This window comes from Thamnophis elegans, chromosome 16 (genome assembly GCF_009769535.1).
Source record: "Thamnophis elegans isolate rThaEle1 chromosome 16, rThaEle1.pri, whole genome shotgun sequence".
Classification (NCBI taxonomy): domain Eukaryota; kingdom Metazoa; phylum Chordata; class Lepidosauria; order Squamata; family Colubridae; genus Thamnophis; species Thamnophis elegans.
The window spans coordinates 37831444-37850794 of record NC_045556.1 but is presented as its reverse complement, the minus strand read 5'-3'; the positions used below and the strand labels follow the sequence as shown (position 1 = coordinate 37850794).

The 19351-nt window shown below is 53.9% G+C and overlaps 1 protein-coding gene across 1 annotated transcript; it reads left to right on the top strand.

Annotated features, from left to right (window-relative positions):
• Positions 1 to 1331: 1331 nt before the first annotated feature.
• On the top strand, positions 1332 to 18689 carry LOC116518862 (ectonucleoside triphosphate diphosphohydrolase 2-like). The gene is given in 10 exon segments (XM_032232390.1): positions 1332 to 1691; positions 10976 to 11093; positions 12018 to 12168; positions 13043 to 13202; positions 13382 to 13465; positions 13467 to 13610; positions 13889 to 14158; positions 15798 to 15917; positions 17346 to 17480; positions 17643 to 18689. Coding segments are annotated over 10 exon segments (1503 nt in total). The 5' UTR covers positions 1332 to 1574; the 3' UTR covers positions 17847 to 18689.
• The last annotated feature ends 662 nt before the right edge of the window (positions 18690 to 19351 follow it).

Genomic DNA, 19351 nt, shown 5'->3' with positions numbered 1-19351 from the left:
TGCTTCCAAATTCTTTCCATAGAAACGTTGATGTTTTGTGTGGCTGGCATCTAATTTTGGAAGAAGGGAACAAACTAGAGAGACTGCGAGAGAACTCGCTATAAATAGTCATTTCTTTATCCACCGAATCCCACAGAGGGGGGCTATCTTATGCCACAAAGGTTGTTTTGTTCTCCTTCTCTCCTCATTGAGTTGGCACGGAGGGTCTTTGCCCATCCAGCTGCAGAAAGGCTGGTTGTAAAGCTGGTAAACTTCTCTCTTGAAAGCCAGGACTTCAAGGCCGGGTCCGTTGCTGGATCCGGCTAGGGTGACGTAAGAGGCAGGGTCTTCTTGGGGGAAGTCTGTCTGTCTCGCGGCATCCTTGGAGGGCACTCTTAGCATGCTTGGAAAGAACTTAGAGCCGAGGTGGCACAGTGATTAGGGTGCAGAACTGCAGCTGACTGTTATCTGCAGTTCGTAATCTCACCGGCTCAAGGTTGACTCAGCCTTCCATCCTTCCGAGGTGGGTGAAATGAGGACCCGGATTGTTGTTGGGGGCGATATGCTGACTCTGTAAACTGCTTAGAGAGGGCTGAAAGCTCTATGAAGCGGTATATAAGTCTAACTGCTATTGCTATTGCTAACTCTGATGGGCACTGAGCCTTCGGCATCCAGAAAGGACCCAAACAGCTCCTCAACTCAGAAGCAAGCACTCCAGGCAACTTAACAGCAGAAGCCTGGGTGAAGGTTTAGCTGTTTGTTACTGGATTGGCTAAGCGTTCGTTTGCCAGCATAATTTCGGAGGACTTCAAAGCCATCTGGAGAGGCGATTTCTCAAGACTCTTCTGCGCCCCCCTCTCTCCCTCTCTTTCTCTCTTCAGCTAGCTTTCTTCCTCAAGTGGACTTGAGAGCTCCCTTCCGGTGGCAAAAGACTTAATTCCAGAGGAAATTAAAAACAAAAAGTGCCTCTCTATCTCATTAGGGGAGAGTGGAGAGAGAAACAAAGAAGCTTCGGGTCTCCCTGGAAGTCCCAGGCACGGGGCTGACTCTGTTTGGCCTGGGGAAATGGGCTCAGGGGCTCCCTGTGCCATCATTAACCTCAGGCGCACTGCTCCCCACAAGCCTCCGCATCATTTCCCCCAGTGGTGGGGGAGGGGGGCTGAGGATGGAAATGCAGTCTGGGGGCCGGAAAGAGTTGCAAGCCAAAGACCTGGCAGGTGCATTCACACAACAGCTGAACTTGGGTAGGGCTACGTGGGTGCAAAGTCCAAAGGTGGGTTAACCTCTCCCAGGTCGTGTTGCAGGGCGCTCCCACGCCTCCGATGTTCAGTGCGGGGGAGGGAGGCTGCTCCTCCGCGTGGAGGTTCCTCAGAGCTGCGGTTTCGAAGGAGGAAGAGGGATCCTCTTGACACTTCCTCCTCCTTCTGGAGGCAGATTGGGCAACTTGCCCTCTCGGAAAAGGCGGGAGGCTCACCTGCCTCGCCCCCCGGGTCAGCCCTTCTCCGGGCCGCCAAGGAGGCGGCGCTTCGGGGCTCCCGGCTTTGCTTTCGGCTGAGGCTCGGGAGCGGAGTGGAAGCTGAGCGGGTGGCGGCAGCATGGGCTCCCAGAAGGCGGTGGCGGCGGCGCTGGGCGCGCTGTGCCTGGTGGCCGTGGTGGGACTCATCCTTCTCTGCGTGCCCACCAAGGACGTACCGGACCCGCCCGACTTCAAGGTAAGGCGCGCTTGCCACCTTGGGCACTCTGCAGCCGAGCGCCGCCGGAACTGGAGACGAGGGGTTCCTCGGTGCCCTCCTGAGCCCAGCGCCGTCGCAGCGCCCACCCCGATCTCTCGCGCCCCTTTTGCCGGAGCAGAGAGGAGCAGCGGAGCTGGGCAGGGGTCGTCCCGGGAGCCCCTCGGTCCCGGGAGCTGCGGGCAGGCGTGCCCGCGAAGCTTTGGGGCGCCGGAGCGGATTTCCCTGCCCGGGTGGTGCTGAAAGCCCCCCGCCGATGCGGAGGAGAGTGTGGCCTTCCCCTTTCGCCCCGGGCTCCTGGGGGCAGCCCCCATTCCGGCAGAGAGGACTGGCCTGGCTAGGATGCTGCCCAGCCCTACCCGTGTGAAGGGTGTTTGCCGCTCCCAGCTCCAGACCCCGCGGGGGGTTTCAGCTTCACGCTGTTTTCGGAACCTGTTTGACTGGCACAAGTGGGGGGCTGGCTGTGGGGCTGCGGGTGCCTTCCTGGGGAAGCAGAAGGAGCGGAGGAAGAGACCCTTTCCTGGGTGGCATTTGGGGAGATGCAGACGGCCCGTGTCTTGCAAGCATCTATTGGGGGCTCCCGAGGTTTATATTCTGGGGGCGGGATGGAAGAGCCGCGAGAGAGTCCGTTGCCAAGCGGACTCCGTTGTCCTCTGTTGCACCGGAGAACGGGGCTCTTGCCAGCTTCCGTGCTGAGCTCACTCTCCGTTCTAGAGGGCTTGGTCCTCCCTCTCCCAGAAGGGAAAGGAGGTCTGGGCAATCATGGCCAGAATGCTGGGCCTTTCCTTGGTGCCCATAAGCCTGGGCAGCCCACTGGGCTATGGCTCGCTCTGCCCAAGATAGGTTGCCCTATCGCTGGGGGGGTCTGCTTCAGGGATGGGGCTCTGGGGAGGGTGGTTGCCCCCCACCTTTAAGAGATGGTGAAGCTGAGGAGGGAGAAACAAGGAGAGAGAGAGGGAGAAAGAGGGAGGAGGGAGAGAGAGAGAGAAGGAGGGGGGAGGGAGAGAGGGAGAGAGAGAGAAGGAGAGGGGGGAGGGGAAAGAGGGTTGATTCTGTCTTTATTTACAAAGCAATTGGAGCCCATGATGATTTGGCAGAATTACATAACTGGATAACTTATTTTCTGCCCCAAAACAGCTTCCAAGCTAAACTTTCAGCTGTGGGAAATCTCTCGTGGACAGGGAGGAGGGAAGGGCCACCCACCTTTCTCTCCCTGCTGAAGCATTTCCTAATTTTCAAAATGCTGATTGGCAAAGCCTCCCCCCTCCCCCGCAACCCTTTTCCTTAAATTTTCTAGCCCAGACCCTTCCCCGGTCGTTTGGACTGCAAACCCCATCGTTCCCAACCCGGGTGGTGGGAATTGTAGTGCAACATGATTGTGGAACTTTACTCTGATCCTTGGGTAGTCGTTTTCTGCCCGGGTCCTCCATGTGGACTGCATCCTTGTTTTTTTTTAAGATGCTGTGCCTCCATGCTCCATCTACTATGCCTTCCGTGAGGAATTCTGGGGGATCTGGAGCAGGTCTGATCCCCAAAGGGGGCATTCGGAACTGGGCAGACGGGCACTTGGCACCTGCAGCAGGAGAAGAGGGTGAAGCCAGGGAGATGTTGGCCAACCAGTTTGCTTCTCCCAAGTTTCCTGCACGGATCAGCCTGGAATTCTGGGTGCATCCTGGTTCTTTTTCCAGTGCCAGGAGGAAAGCCACCATTGTGGGGGGAGGAAGGGAGGGGGTCCTATCCTGGGAGACCACCAATGGGCTTTGCATTGGGTTAAACATTATCAAGGGCGGTTTGGCAAGAAAAGGAAAAACAGGCTTTAAAAATATTTACAGTAAGAGAATGACCCCTGGGGTGAGGTGGGGGGTTGGTTCTTACATCACTTATCCCATTTTTGGGGAGGGGGGAGAAAAGCAATTGATCAACATTCATCCCACCTTCTTTTAATTTGGTGGTTTTGGAGGGGAAACTCCTCCCTTCAGTGTCGCTCTCCCCCCCCCCCCGCTTCTAAAAGGGGCCTCTGTGAATTCTGTGGTTTTATTGCATTATTTCCCCTCGGCCAGGTAAGAGGGGAAACCTCCATGCCCTGCAGAAGTCTACCTGAGCATTAAAGGCTGTGGGAGCAGCAACCTCCTTGCAAACTCTGAAGGGGCCGCTGGGACCCTCTGCAGAGCCAGGAAGCTGGGCTAACAACCTTTGCCTGGTGGCTGCCTGCCTGTCGGGCGCTCTGGGTGGCTGGAAGGGCGTTTCCAAGCCTTCTCCTTACCTTAACGGGTAGGAACGGGGCCGCTTTTCGACTGGCACGTCTCGGAGTCTGAAATAGCAGGGGGCAGGGTGGGACACGGCCCCGAAGGGCCCCAGTGCAAACAGTCTTTCCCTCCCCTCCCCTCCTGGAGGCTGCCCAACAGCGCCGGCTGGGCACCTAATCAGGGTAGTGGATGAGGGGAAGAGGAATGTGCGAGTGTGCAACTGGGGGAACGTGTGTGTCCCTCCAGTGCCACACCCTGGTTGTTCCTCCTACATTCGCCCCTTCTTAAATCCCTGGAAGACTCCGCTGGGCCCCTGCCAGAGCTTTGAAACGCTGGGGATCAGCTTCCAGGGAGGGTGGGTGGGTGGGTGACGGGAGAGGCCCCTCACTGGACCAGGTTCCTTCTGTGCAGGAGCCCCTCGGCCTCTTGGAAAAGTTGTGGGATGCCCCTAGGATTTTTTTGTGGGGGGGGGGCGTTGCTAATGGTGTGGTCTCCTCGCTTGGAATTTATCTGGAATTTTTCACACCCGGAATTTATCTTGACTGCCCGAAGAGCAGATCTACCTGCCTTCCCATTGAATCCTTCCTGGCTTGTCCCCCAGCTTCGGATTTCACTCTCTCCCTGCCTGAGCTGGGAATCCTGCGAAGATGCCAAGTGTGATTTCATTTGCCTCCCTCCACAGAAAGGTCTGGAACAATGAGCAAGCCTGAGATTGCATTGCCCGTCCTTCAAAGAAAACGTTTCATTTCTTGATCGGAATCCCGGAGAGAAGATTAAGAGTTTAGCTTGGAATGGGACGTGGGGGCGGGGGGGGGAGAAGGTGGGCAGCCCAGGATCAGACCTGCCTTGGGGAAGGGTCTCATTGAGAGGGTCTCATCAGCATCCCCTTTCCTTCCCTGGCTCCAAACTCAGAAGGGCTGGTGGTTCTGCAAATCAACACCATGGATCCTGATGGGCCCTCCCTCTGGGTAGCTGATGGGCAGAGAGCTCTGCTCCCCCCCCCCCACAGGGAAGCCAGCATAGCTCTGCCTATATCGAGGCAGAGATGCCCATTTCGGGAGCGGCCTCTTTGGAAAACTGGTCCAAGGCCAGTTTTGCTTGCTTGGAGTGGTATTAATCAGGTACCATCACCAGAGTAACTGTTAGAGAACACAAATATTGCAGGAGTCTTAAGTCTCTGGCGACATCCCCCCCCCCCCCGCTCCACTTCCTGGAGGTCTGAAGGATGGAGTTATTTTGAGGGAAAGCAGAGAAGGAGTCTGAGTTATCTTAGATGGGGGTCCCTGGGATTGATCCAGAGGTTTTATGAGGTCGGTGGCTCTGTGACTAAGACGCTGAGCTTGTCGATCAGAAAGGTTGGCAGTTGGACGGTTAGAATCCCTAGCGCAGCATTAACGGAGTGAGCTCCCCTTACTTGTCCCAGCTTCTGCCAATCTAGCAGTCTGAAAGCATGCAGGTAGAAAAATAGGAACCACCTTTGGTGGAAAGGTAACAGTGTTCCGTGCGCCTTTGGCATTGAGTCATGCCAGCCACTTGACCATGGAAATGTCTTCGGACAGTGCTGGCTCTTTTGCTTTGAAACGGAGATGAGCACCGCCCCCTAGAGTCTGGAATGACTAGCACATATATGCAAGGGGGAAACCTTATGAGGGCAGTGATATGTTAAAACAGAGGAGGAGGAGGAGGAGGAGGAGGAGGAGGAGGAGGAGGAGGAGGAGGAGGAGGAGGAGGAGGAGGAGGAGGAGGAATCTTGAGCTCCCTCTTTGCAGAGGCCACTCACATGCTGGTGAGACTGCCAGGACAGAAACACACACACACACACACACACACACACACACAAAACACAACCTTGGGTGTGCATTGACTTCCCTGAGCATTCTTGATTTATCTCCAGAGGGAAGAATGTTGTTCCCTGGAGTCCAGGGAGGGCCAGCTCAGCCAAAGGCAGAAAGAGGAATGCCTCCCATTCCCCTAGCACTGGTTGGTCCACTTCCTCCTTAAAGGCTCCCCAGGGGCTCACTTTTGGGGATCCTCTGAAGGGGAGGCGTGTGTATTTTCCCCAGGGGAGACGCCAGCCTCGGGGCGGAGGAAGCAGACTCTTACTGGGTGGTGGCCTCCACACGTGTCCTTCTGTTGCAGAAAATGACAGGCTTTAGACTTCTCAGGATACAGGAAAAGTTTATTTGGCAGCCAGGTTCAGAAAGCTAGCAAAATGGCTTAGCATTGCAAGTTCTGAACCACCTTCATTATCGAAGCACCCGTTCTTATACATTCTCAAAAGCATTGCAGCACGGAAATACTTAACACATTTCTTAGTGGTTACGTTGAGGAGAAAGCCTTATAAGGAGATGGGGGTCTTACTTCTCATTTTGTTATAGGTACTGAGTAGAACTTAGCTGATCCTTGTGGTCTTGGGAGACTATTAAACTCTGTGGTTAGGTTTCCTGTTCTTTTGCAAGCTGCAGCTCTGCCTATGTGGCTTTTTAATACAGAAGTAAAGGGGCCCCGAGAGGCTCTCCAGCCTGACCCAGTAGGTTTCACACTTAATGTCCAAATCTCACTTTACGTCCTACTTTACTTCCTTTGTATCTCTTCCATCTCTTCCCTGCAGGCCTGAGGCGGTTGACCTCATTGCTGGGGTCCAGCCCCAATCAGATTGGGTGCATGTGTGATGTTTTTCAATTGTTTTTCCTTTATTTTTTTATTAATTTCTCTTCTTTTTGCTTTGTAAGCCGCCCGGAGTCCTTCGGGATTGGGCGGCCTATAAATTTACTAAAAATATACTAAATAAATAAATCTACCGGCTTCACCGGGTGGGGAAGTGCTCCAGAACAGGCCCCCGGCTCAGGCTGCTGAATGTCAAAAGATTGTGCCAACTCAGTGCCATTCCTGCCCATGAGAGAGAGAGCGAGAGAGAAAGAGAAGTGAAAGCGGTGGGTGGCAGGGAGTGACTCAATCCCTGCGTTTGGGGCTTAAATTCCAATATCTCTGCAATTATAATAAACGGCGGCACTCAAGTTATTTCCTGTAGCCTGGGTCGCTTTGACCCCAAGAATGGCCAAATCATGGAGGCAACCCAGATTCTTCCATTCTGACCTTTGCATGGACCCCCACCCAAAATCTAGCTAATCTCCGCTCAGGAGGTTGTGGAGGGAAGGAAGAAGAACTTGGCCGCCATGCTTTCCAGCCGATGCAGCAGCTGAGAAAATGTTTTGCGGAATAGGGGGTGGGTGGGTTCCTCTGTGCTGCTGCTGAAGCGTCTCCAGGGGAACCAAACGTCACGAGGGGGCGAGTGGCAGAGTGCGGAATCCACAGATTATTGTGAAAGAACGCAAACCAGCACTTAATGATCTCTTGGGGGTGGGAACAGACAAAGGTTGTGAGAAAAGGCAGATCATCGGAGGAATGTAACTGGCCCAGATGGAGGAGACTGAATAGGCCAGGCCAGTTGTGACAATCCATCCTCCTCTGTATTGCCGGCTAATGTGCTCGGGAAGGGATCAAAATATCAAGAGGTCACAGCTAGGAATCCACCCCCCCCCCCGCCAGCACATTCCTCTCTTTTGAAACACCTCAGAATGTTGTCAAACTAAAGTAGGACGTGAAGTGAGATTTGGACATTAAGTGTGAAACCTACTGGGTCAGGCTGGAGAGCCTCTCGGGGCCCCTTTGCTCCTATATTAAAAAGCCACATGGGCAGAGTTGCAGCTTGCAAAAGAACAGGAAGCCTAACCACAGAATTCAATAGTCTCCCAAGACCACAAGGGTCAGCTAAGGTTCGCTTAGAGACACATAATCCACACCTGTAACAAAAGGAGAAGACCGCATCTCCTTATAAGGTTTTCTCCTAAAGGTAACCACTAAGAAATGAGTTAAGTGTTTCCGTGTTATGCTGCCTTTGAGAATGTATAAGAACGCCAGCTTCAACAATGAAGATTGTTCAGAATTTGCAATGTTAGCCATTTTCGCTAACTTTCTGAACCTGGCTGCCAAATAAACTTTTCCTGTATCCTGAGAAGTCTAAAGCCTGCCGTTTCCTGCAACAAAACTTTCTAGTTGTTTGCTTGGAATGCATTGGCTCTAAATCAGCCTAAATCCGTGGTCTGAAATGATTTGTCTTTTTTATATTGCACTAACTCCGGGGTCCTCTAACTACGGATACGTGCAATGAACGCTTGTGTTGCTGCAGAGTCTCCCCCTTCAGGGTCTTTTTGTGGAGGTTGGAGGGGAGCAGAAATTCCAACTTGGGGTCTGCTTCGGCCTCCTGGTGGGGTCTTTGGGCGAAAGCTGGAGGGAAGAGCCGCTGGGGGCGAAGAGCTGGAGGGCCTCGTTCCAGTGGGACTGCATCATGGCCTGGAACTGGCTGACCATCTCAGCCCTCTGAGCCTCCAGGCACGGGTACCTGGCCTTGCACTCCCGCAGGTCTTCCCTCTGCTTGGAAGGTCTATGCTCCTAGTCCTCAGTGAGGTGCTTCTGCTGAGCCTCCTTCTCAAGCAGATCCAATTTGAACCGAGCTGTTTTGCCAACTCTTTCTCCTGGGGGCTGCTTAGCTCCAGCAGCTGCTTCCTGTGGGGGCCCTAAGGAGCCCAGGCAGGCAGGCGAGGAGGGGCTGGGAGGGGAGGGGGTGAGTAGAGGCTGGCAAGGCATCCCTTGGCATGAGTGACATTGAGTTGGCCACACCGACCCAGTCACATGACCACCTTGCCACGCCCAGCCAATCGGTCATTAGGCAGATCATATTAGAGGTCCGCGGGATTTAAAATTATGAATTTACTGGGCCCTGGGATCCGAAAGGTTGGTACCCCTGCACTAAATTGTGGGTTAACTGGTGTAATTGGGGGTGGGGGGGATTTGGCAGGACCCTCTGAGGACATCTGGGCCTGCCAGTCACAACGGTAGACCTAAAACATGTTAGACACAGGAGAGTCTAAAGAATGGAGATCTAGCAGCCTTTGGGGGCTGAAAAATATTGTTTGGCTAAGAAGCGGGAAGTTCTCTCTCCCCCTTTGTTTGTGTTGTGGCCCACAGAGTCGGACAGTGAGGAGGTTGAAGAGGAACCTGGGGCAGTCTTGGGGGGGCTGAGGGAAGCTCAGACGAGGGCTCTGCGTGGGAGGCAGAGGGGGTTAGACAGCAGTGAGGCAGAGGAACAGCTGGAGCCTGTTCCCAGGGTGCGCATGCGCAGAGCTGCCAGAAGACAAGGACAACTAAGAAATCAGGGTCGACATGGGAGTAAGGCCACAGGTGGATGATGAACGGACCCTCCCAGAGGAAACAAAGGAGGAGCAAATGGGGAGGGGGCTTTTGCAGGAAGCAATTTGTTCCTTCGGTCTTTCAAGAGTAGAAAGTTCTGTTTGTGACTGTAAAAGACTCTGGGCCAAGTGTTGCCCTGCCCTGAGGATGGAAACTAGTTATCTGGCAGCTCTCCAAGCGAGATAAGTTCGTGTGGACACAGTTGTGTCAATAAAAGAGGTTTTGCAGGGACCCAGACTCTGCTTCATGCTTGTGAAGGAAACTTAGGTCAGAATAGCTGGATACTTTTGCTCATTGGACTTGGGGGGGGGGGGGTCCCAAATTCTTCATGAAGGCTGGGAGAGGTCTTCCAATCTGGGGCAGAGTGAGGCAACCCCCCCCCCACCTCCCACCCCAGAAGCCTCTTTGCCGGAAACCAGAAACTTGCTGGCCCATTGTGGGGTTTATTTTGATTTGTGGCTCGATGGAGGGGCTATGAGGGCTGAACAAGTTGTTGCTTGTAGCAACCAACTCCGTCCCCAGCCTCACCCAGCAAATTTCTCCACCTGGAGCTGTAAATAATTGGGAGGCTTTGAAAAATATTTAGCCTGAGTTCTGCCAGGTTCTGACTAAGGCGGGTTTCCTGCGTGTGGCTAGGACAATACGTGCGTACTGCAGATTTTTTGGGGTTCAGCCAATTGTTCTTTTGCTCCATTCAGCAGAGGCCAACGTTGTAAAAGCATCGTCTGCCTGCGCTCTCCCCCACCCAATTCCCAAGGCCCTTGAAAGGTGGGAAAAGACCCTCCTGGTGTCTTTGGCGGCTGCAGAGCTACAGACTCTCCTTGGGGTTAGAGAGGCCACTCTGGGCCCAGCCTGTGCCTCTTGCCTTGCCTTCCTGCTGCTCAGGCCAAACTCTTACTCCAGTGAGGATTTCTCTGGTGGTGGTCAGGGGGTGTGTCTCTTGATCCCGAGACTGTGGCCAGGGGAGGAGAGAGCCCCTGGCTCCAAACGCTTTGGGGAAGGAGCTCAAGGGAAAGAGAATAGTGTATCTTCACCCCAAATAGCCAGGGACGTGTTTTGCCTCTTGTGTGTGTGTGTGTGTGGGAGGTCTGGTAAATGGCTACAGAGGCAGGCTTGTTGAGCTGAAGGAAAGTCGGCTCCCCCCCCCCCCCATCCCAGGACCAGACCACAGGGACGGCCCCTCCCTCTTTCGGTTCTAGATGAATGAAGAAGGGATTACAGGGGAAAACAAAGGAAGAAAATCCCTTTGCACCACCTTGAATAACAAAAGGCGCCTCCCAGCCCCGCAGGGAGAGGGGGAGAAGATCTGGGGCAGGATCTCAGGGCCTGGGCTGGAACCGAGATCCTGCTCAGCCAAGCTCTCCTGGGGGTTCTGCCCCCCAAAGAGGGCTGGGAAGGTGCTGTCCTTTCTCCGCCTGGAGTTCCAGCAGCCATCCTGCCCCACCAGGCTCCCTACTGCTGCCCCTTAGCAGAAATCCCTGACTGAAAGCAGGATTGGGACCTGGGGGAGGGGGCTTTGGTTGGCCCTGGGGATGAGATGATTTTGAACCCTAATCTTGAGGCTCTTCCTAAATATGGGTAAATGGGGGGCTCACTTGGTGTGCTTCCAATCGCTTCCAATAGCCCTGCAGAGGGATTGGGTCAGGGCGAGAGACGTTGCTTTGTGTCCCCCGGGGTGGCTTCAGCCAAAACTGGGGACCTGACTGATGTTTCCTCCCCTCCCCCTCTCTTCCTCCTCCTCCTCCTCCTCCTCCTCCTCCTCCTGTTCAGTATGGGATCGTATTGGATGCGGGGTCTTCCCACACGGCCATGTTTGTCTACAAATGGCCGTCCAACAAGGAGAACGAAACTGGGATTGTCAGCCAGCACAGCGACTGCCACGTGAAGGGTAAGCAAAATGGGGGCTCTGCATCCCCTGCCCCCTCCCCTTGTTGCTTGTGGGAGGGGGCCGTTAGTCTGTCCAGGGACCACCATAGTTTGCAGTTGCCTCCCCTAAATGTTGCCGAAAGCAGCGGGGGGGGGCTTTCGTCCCCAGCGCTGGGGGAGGCCAGAGAGGGATCCTCTTCCTCTCCCCAATCCAGAACCCCTTCTTGGCGCGCCATAACGTGGGGCGCATCCAGGTCTGGCAGAGCCCAGTATGGGCACGCCTGTTGAGGAGCGGAGGGCCTGTGTGACCTTGTGCCCAGGGAAGGTGAAGCTCAGGGCAGCTTAGAGCTGGCACAACCCTTGCTGCCAGCTGAGGTTTCCATTCTGCATTTTGTGAATTTGAAAAACGGGCGGCATCCGTGTTTCTTTTGTTCCGTTTCTTTACTCCCCTGGGCATTGGACCAAGAATTGTCACGGCTCCCCTGGTTTAAGGCTTTGGAAAGAAAGACCTGTGGGTTCCTCTGGGAGGAGGGTGTGCCCGGGCGTGGCCTGGCAGGGGGCCAGGTGCTTCTCCAAAGGCATGTGGGAACCAGAGCTGTCCCAGGTCATGTCAAGGCCTGGGCCCAGGGCCACCCTGGTCTTTGACTGGGCAGCTGGCAAGGCCTGAGGCCTTTGCAACAGAGCAGTCTTTCCCACCCTGGCCTTTTCCAAATGTTTGGGACCAAATTCCCTGCACATCTGGAGGGGAGGAGAAGGCAGTGCCAGGAAACAGAACCTGGAATGAGTCAGAGTGTGTCTGACTCAGCAAATCCTCTTAGCTGCTGAAATAAGCTTCTCCCCTTCCGTGCCTGGCGAGAATCCCCCCCCCCCAATTGGGCATGTTGGGCAGCCTCTCTCCGGAGGGGGATCCCGCTGGCCTGGCACTCATGGCGGATGGATTTTGTAGGAGACGGCATCTCAAGCTACTTCAATAAACCACCGGCAGCCGGGGAGAGTTTGGTACTCTGCCTTGACCAGGCCCTGAAGGATGTCCCAAAAGCAAGGCATGGCATCACCCCCCTGTACTTGGGCGCCACGGCTGGCATGCGGCTGCTGAAGTAAGTCTTGGTTGACTCCCAGCCCCATGGGGAGACCCCACTCCCCGGCCTCCAGCGGGGGCTGAGTTTGGCCATCCCGTCCCCTTCTCAAGCTTGCTAAAGTAGCTGTGTCACCTGGCAGCAGTCAGTGCAATTCATCCCGTCCAGCCTTCCCTTGGGGCAGAACCAATTCTCCCCTCCCCCAAATGTTTATGCACTGAATCTCTGTGTGCCCCCTGGGTCACCATTTCCAGCGAGTTGGCAGCCCCGTGACCCTCTGGCAAAGAAGGGGGTCACGCTGTCTGCCTCTGGGGACCCTCCTTCCCTTGGCAGGAGTGAGCAGGAGGGGTGAGCTGGAGCAAAGTAAATGGTGGTGGGTGGGACCCCTCCTCCAAACCAATGGGGTTGTCTGGGCTGCTGATGTTTCCCTGGGAATCCAACTCAGTTTATATTCTGGGTTGACGCTGCCTGGAACCGTTTGCGTAGCTAGAGGGGAAGGATCCACACTGCACTGACGTGGATCGTGGCAGCCCCAAGACCTCAAACAGACCCTGGGTTGTGTGAACCATCGAGGGCAGATTCTGGGTAGCTACAGGACAGTGGTGAAATTCAATTTTTTTTACTACTGGTTCTGTGGGCATGGCAAGGGAAGGATACTGCAAAATCCCCATTCCCTCCTCACTCTGGGGGCAGCCAGAGGTGGCATTTGCCAGTTCTCAGAACTACTCAAAATTTATGCTACCAGTTCTCCAGAACCTTTCAGAACCTGCTGGATTTCACCCCTGCTACAGGAGCAATTCCAGAGGGCGGGGGAGGGTGAGACTCAACCCTAGATCTGGTCCAAGTCATAAAGCCTTTCATTATCTGTGTGTGTTGTGTGTCTGTGTATGGGTAGCATTTCTAAACCGCAGGCTTCAGACAGTATCCTTAAAGCTGTGACCTCCACGCTGAAGAAATACCCCTTTGACTTCCGGGGAGCCAGGATCCTGAGTGGGGAGGACGAGGGCTTGTTCGGGTGGGTCACCGCTAACTACCTCCTGGAGAACTTTGTCAAGGTAGGACCACCTGGCCTTTCCTTGGGGGCTGTTGCCCAAGGAAAAGTTCCCTGCTATTCCTCCTGAGCCGTGCACCAGTGGCCGGTCTTGCTATGATGTCAGCACAGGATCACAGCCCGATGGGCCGTTGGTTGAGCTCCGTGACATCACAGAAGGCCTGCCTTGTCTTCTCTCCCCAGTACGGGTGGATCGGGCGCTGGATCCGCCCCAAGAAAAGCACGGTGGGGGCCATGGACCTGGGCGGGGCCTCCACCCAGATCACCTTTCGAGACCACGGCGGCCATCGAGAGCCCCAGCAACCAGGTGACCCTGAAGCTGTACGGGCACCAGTACAAAGTCTACACACACAGCTTCCTCTGCTACGGCATAAACGAGATGTACACCAGGCTGACCTCCAAGATCCTGAAGGTACAGCCTGGGCGGGAGCCCCCGGTGGGCAGTTGTGGCACAGGGACCAAGGCTGGAGGTTTATAGGGCCCCCTCGGCTGGGATTGGCTCCTGCAGGACAGTGGGCAGAATGTCCCTGAAGGTGGGTGCTGCAAAGGGGCCCCTAAAGTGCAATGGAGGGAAAGGGGCTCATCCCCACCTTGGTGATGGCAGATACCAAGGCTGTGCATGTCTGCGTGGGGTGGGTTTACCCCTGTCTTCTGCTTCACCAGCCCCTTCCCTATACTTTCCGCTCACAGGCTAAAGCTTACACCCTCCGACTGGAGAACCCCTGCTGGCCACAGGGATTCACGCGCAGCTTCCCCATGGAGAGCATCTATGGGTCGCCCTGCGTCACCTTGGAGAAGCCCACCAACTACTTCCCCAAGGCCATGGTGAACATGAGCGGCTCTGGAGACCCAGCCCAGTGCTTGGTGTATGCAGAGAGCCTCTTCCGGTTCACAAACTGCTCTTATTCTAGCTGCTCCTTTGACGGGGTCTTCCAGCCGCCCGTGGAGGGAAACTTCATCGTGAGTTTTGCTGAGGGTTGGGCTGGGGGTGGTGGTGGTCCTGGGGCAGACACGGGAACTGAAGCAATGAAGCTGTGGGGGCTCCATCATTGGCAGGTTTCATAAAGAGACCATTTGCCTAAAATGATACAGGGTCTCTTGCTTGAGCAGGAGGCTGGACTAGAAGACCCCCAAGGTCCCTTCCAGCTCTGTTATTAGGTGTGTCCTTCTTGGCAATGATGGAGCGCTACTGCCCCCATGTGGGAGAAGAGTAGCATGACACCCCTTTTCCAATTCTGCTCGGGGCAGGGCCTGCTCTCTAATTCTTCCCTAATTGATTCCCTGCTTGGCTTCCCTTCGCTTCCACCTGTGTCAGCTGGTGTGACTTTACTATGTTTCTCCATTTTTTTTAAAGACAAGTGTTCCTCAAATTTTATTTATGCTTGTGGCCTCTGGCAGTAATCCAGAAGTGGGATATCTTGTTGCTTTTATGAGTTTCAGCTACACCCCACCCCATAGACCGAATCGCCCCCAGCTTCATTTCCAAAAGAATTCAGTTTGGGCTGGCAAGTGCTACTCCCTCCCCTTCTGAAATAAAAGTGAGATATAGTATCCTATATCTCTGGCTCTCTGTTTACACATATCCTGTATTGGCTCCTTTGGTTTAGGTTTAGGTTTATTAGATTTATATGCCGCCCTTCTCCCAAGGACTCAGGGCGGCGTACAACATTAAAAGAAACACATAATACAAAAGTTAAAAAAAATTAAATAGATTATCCCAAACAAACCCAATTAAAATTGACAATAACATTTAAAAAAATCGAATTAAAATTAACAATGACCAATAATTTATTTTGTTTTGTTTTGTTCAGGCCAGGCTGGCTTGCTGGAAAAGCCAACTTTTTAGGGCGGGTCGGAAGGACCGGAGCTCTGTGGGCAGCTCATTCCAGAGGGAAGGAGCTCCCACAGAGAAGGTTCTCCCCCTGGGGTTCGCTAGCCGACACTGTCTGGCCGACGGCACCCTGAGCAGGCCAACTCTGTGGGATCGCACTGGACGATGGGAGGCTACCGGTGGCAGTAGGTGGTCTCGCAGGTACCCTGGGCCTAAGCCATGGAGCGCTTTAAAGGTCATAATAATACCTTGAATTGCACCCGGAAGACAACCGGCAACCACTGCAGGCCGCCTAAAAGGGGTGTAAAATGGGAGTACCTGGGTGCCCCCATGACAACCCGCGCAGCCGCATTCTGGACCAGCTGAAGCCTCCGGGTACTCTTCAAGGGCAGCACCATGTAGAGAGCGTTACAGTAGTCCAGGCGAGAAAGAAGGAGGGCATGAGTGACTGTGCACAGAGCATCCCGATCCAGGAAGGGGTGCAACTGACGTACCAGGCGAACCTGGTAAAAGCCCCCCCTGGTCAGGGCCGTCAGGTGTTCTTCTAAACTAAGCCGCGTATCCAGGAGGAGGCCCAGATTGTGGACCCTCTCTGAGGGGGCTAAAATTTCTCCCCCCTATCATCAAAGATGGAACAAGATGCACAAATCGGGATGACGGAAACCACAGCCACTCAGTCTTGGAGAGATTGAGCTTGAGCCTTGGTAATATCACTTTAAGGATCTTAAGCTAAATTGCTCATCCCCTCTTTTTCTTCTTCCCCTAAAGGCCTTCTCGTCATTTTTCCACACGGTGGATTTCCTTCGGTCAGTGATGAAAAGACAGGTAGCCACTCCAAATGACCTCAGAGAAGGCGCGGAGGCCACCTGTACCACCCCCTGGAGTGAGGTGGGTTTGTCCCCCCTAACCTTCCTTCCCTTCCTCCAACCAGGGCCAAATCCTTTCAACTTTGCTAGTCATGTAAACATCACTGGCCGTCCTCCGTCTCCCGAATCTGTTTTCAAAAATGGGTTTAAACTTGAATTGAAATGAAACGGAGAGTGCAGTGGCTGATGGGTAGGACAACAGCTGGCAGCTTCAGGGAGGGGGGGGTGTCATCTGATCTCCTGCCACCGCCAAGCCAGGTCTCGCTCACAGGTCTGTTGTGAGGATTGAAAAGGGGAAGATGGGATCATGGCAATTTCCTTGAAGTAGCTGCCAAAGGAATTTATTTGTATTTTTGTATTTATTGGACATTTATAGGCCGCCCTTTTCCCTGAGGGGACTCAGGGCGGCTTACATTCACAAAGGAAAGGGAGTGTAGGACAGTACAAAAAGAAATGTGAACAAAAGTAAATTAAACAATAAAACTCAACATTCACTCAACATTCGGGAGGGGCGAAAATAGACTTATCCCCAGGCCTGACGGGCTAGCCAGTTCTTGAGGGCTGTGCGGAAGGCCTGGACGGTGGTGAGGGTACGAATCTCCACGGGGAGATTGTTCCATAGTGTCGGAGCCGCAACAGAGAAGGCTCTCCTCCGAGTAGTCGCCAGTCGGCACTGACTGGCGGATGGAATACGGAGGAGGCCAACTCTATGCGATCTGATGGGACGCAGGGAGATAATTGGCAGAAGGCGGTCTCTCAAATAGATGAAGAGATATTTGTGATGCTCCAGCTGCTTGGCGGAGCATCATGCAGGTGCAGTACATTGGGTCAAACACAGCTCAGGAACATGGGCGACTAGGCAGACCCTCCGAAGCACCGTACCGGAATGATGCCTGCTCCTCCCAGAAGGAACCGGTACATCTGTAGGGGGACATACTGCTTGCAACCCACCCCTGCAGCTACTTAAGGATAAGCAGAGAGGAAGAGAAGCGGTCGAGATGGGGGGATGCCCAGGAGGATTTGCTGAAGGGACCCCTCAAAATATGGCCTGGCCAACAAGAATTGCAGATGAATCTTTCAAGGTGGTCTATGACTGAATAAAGATGTGATGATGATGATGATGATGATGATGATGATGATGATGATGATGATGATGATGATGGAGAAGGAGAGGAAGGGGAAGGAGGAGGAGAGGAGAAGAAGAGGAGGAAGGGGAAAGGGAAGGGGAAGGGGAAGGAGAAGAAGGAGAAGAAGAAGGAGGGAAAGAAGAATAACCAATCCTTGGAATGAACATGGAGTGAATAATTTGTGTGTGAGGGGTGAATAATCTTTCCATCTCCATCATGAAGGGGAGGAGATCAAGTGGGGTTGTGTTGGGTTGTGGGGGATGAGAGCAGCTGCCCTTTCGAAGGCCGAAACTCAGCCTGGGCGTTTCTTTCTGCCACTGCAGCTGCTCAAGAAGGGGCCAAAACTGGAGCCCTTTTTGCAGAACTACTGTTCGATGGCCACCTTCGTCTCGCTGCTGCTCACCCGGGGCTACCACTTCAACAACTCCACCTTCCCCAGTATAGCCTTCCAGAAGAAGGTAAGGGGGCTTTCCCGGGGAAAGGCATGGGGGAAGAGGGCTGGAGAGGGGAGGGGGTCCTGCAGTGGATGCGGGTCGGCTGTGGGTCCTGAGAGCAGCTGCTGGATGGGGGCACGAGGGAGTCTTTGTGCAATTGTGGGGGGTTGTTTCCTGCTTTTGCAGATCGGGGACACGACCGTCGGCTGGGCCTTGGGCTACATGCTGAACCTGACCAACATGATCCCGGCGGAAGAGCCCGGCTTCCGGAAGGGCACCCCCTTTGGCCCATGGGTCGGCCTCATCTTCCTCTTCGTCGCCATCCTTCTGGGCAGTTTGGTCAGCATCTTCTGCCTGCTGAAGTCCTCCAAGGACCGAGGGGGGGTGTAGGCCAGCTCTCCCCTGGTCTCACACTGGGGGCTCCAGCCTTTTTGCCAAGACTCAGGAAGGAAGAAATGGGGACAAATGGAAGAGCCAACACTCCACGGAGGTGGACGGTGCCTGGGATGGATGGTGGGCATACGCAGCTCAGCCACTCTCCTGCCTCCTTTTTCCTTCCTGGAGGGCCACTAGCCCCCTCCCTTCAAGAAAAAGGTGCTGCCATTTGCAAGGAAAGTTTCTGGAGACTTCCAGGCCTCCCCTTTTTCCTGCTCCGTGGATACTCAGGAATTTCTAGCCCATCCTAAACCCCTTGACCCAACAAGACGCTGCCCCCACCCCAGGACAAAGGACCCTGGGAGGAAATGTCATGGGCCACTCCAGGGCCTTAGTGTCTCTCAACAGGCATCAGACGCCTTCAAAACCCGGGGTCCCGTAACAGGCAAATGTCTTCATCCAAAAAGTGTAGTATGGAAAGCTTCATGGGGCCTGGTCCCCACCGAACTCAAGTCCTTCACTGGGAGAGGGGATCACTTAGCCAGATTGTTCCAGATGCACGTAAGACTTTGGGGAGAGGTCTTTTGAGGCAGCCACCTGGACGTCTGACTGTCAGCCACAGCTGCGGGACTTCCCTCCATGTACAAACCGGGTCTGGCTTGGCTCAGCTTTCAGAGAACGGAAATCCAGCAAGCTCCTTTAGTTCTGTTGCCGAGACAAACTTCTTCCGCTGAGCAGATCAACGAGAGAGCCTCTTCCTCACCCACACATCCTCTACTGACCCCCTAAATCAAGGGTAGTCAACCTTTTTATACCTACCGTCCACTTTTGTATCTCTGTTAGTAGTAAAATTTTCTAACTGCCCACCGGTTTCACAGTAACAGTGATTTATAAAGTAGGGAAGTAACTTTATAAAATTTATAAAGCAGAGTTACAGCAAACCCCTACCGTCCACCATGAAAGCTGGAACGCCCACTAGTGGGAGGTAGGGACCAGGTTGACTACCACTGCCCTAAATCAAAGCACAAGGCAGGAACAAGCCCTCCTTTGGAGTTTTCCTTGGCAGGGAGGATCCCTGGATCCCCTCAACATCTGGAGATCTTTTTTTTTGTTTCCCAATCTTTTCCAGAAGCCAGGAGGCGGCCTCCTTTCTTCCTGCAACCCCCCCCTCCAAAGTCTCTGTGTTAGTTGCACTCCTGGGTGTCACAGCCATCCATGAGGCAAATGATTTCAAAGCAGGTCTTTAACAATAATCCACGGCTGAATTTACATTTTTGAGTATTTTGGGTCCTTCCATTTCTTAGTGTACAATACACATATAGCAAAGTTGTCTTTTCCAAAACTGCCAGGATTGTGGAAGCAATTGCTAGCTGTCTTGCAACGCCATTGGACGGCTCCTCCGGAACCCTTAAAAATATACCTGAACAGAGTCAGGTGCAATAATTGAATTCAGAGGAGAGATGCCTAAATTGGACAATTCCTTAAAAAAGGGATTGGGGCACAGAGGCCGCAAAATTGCA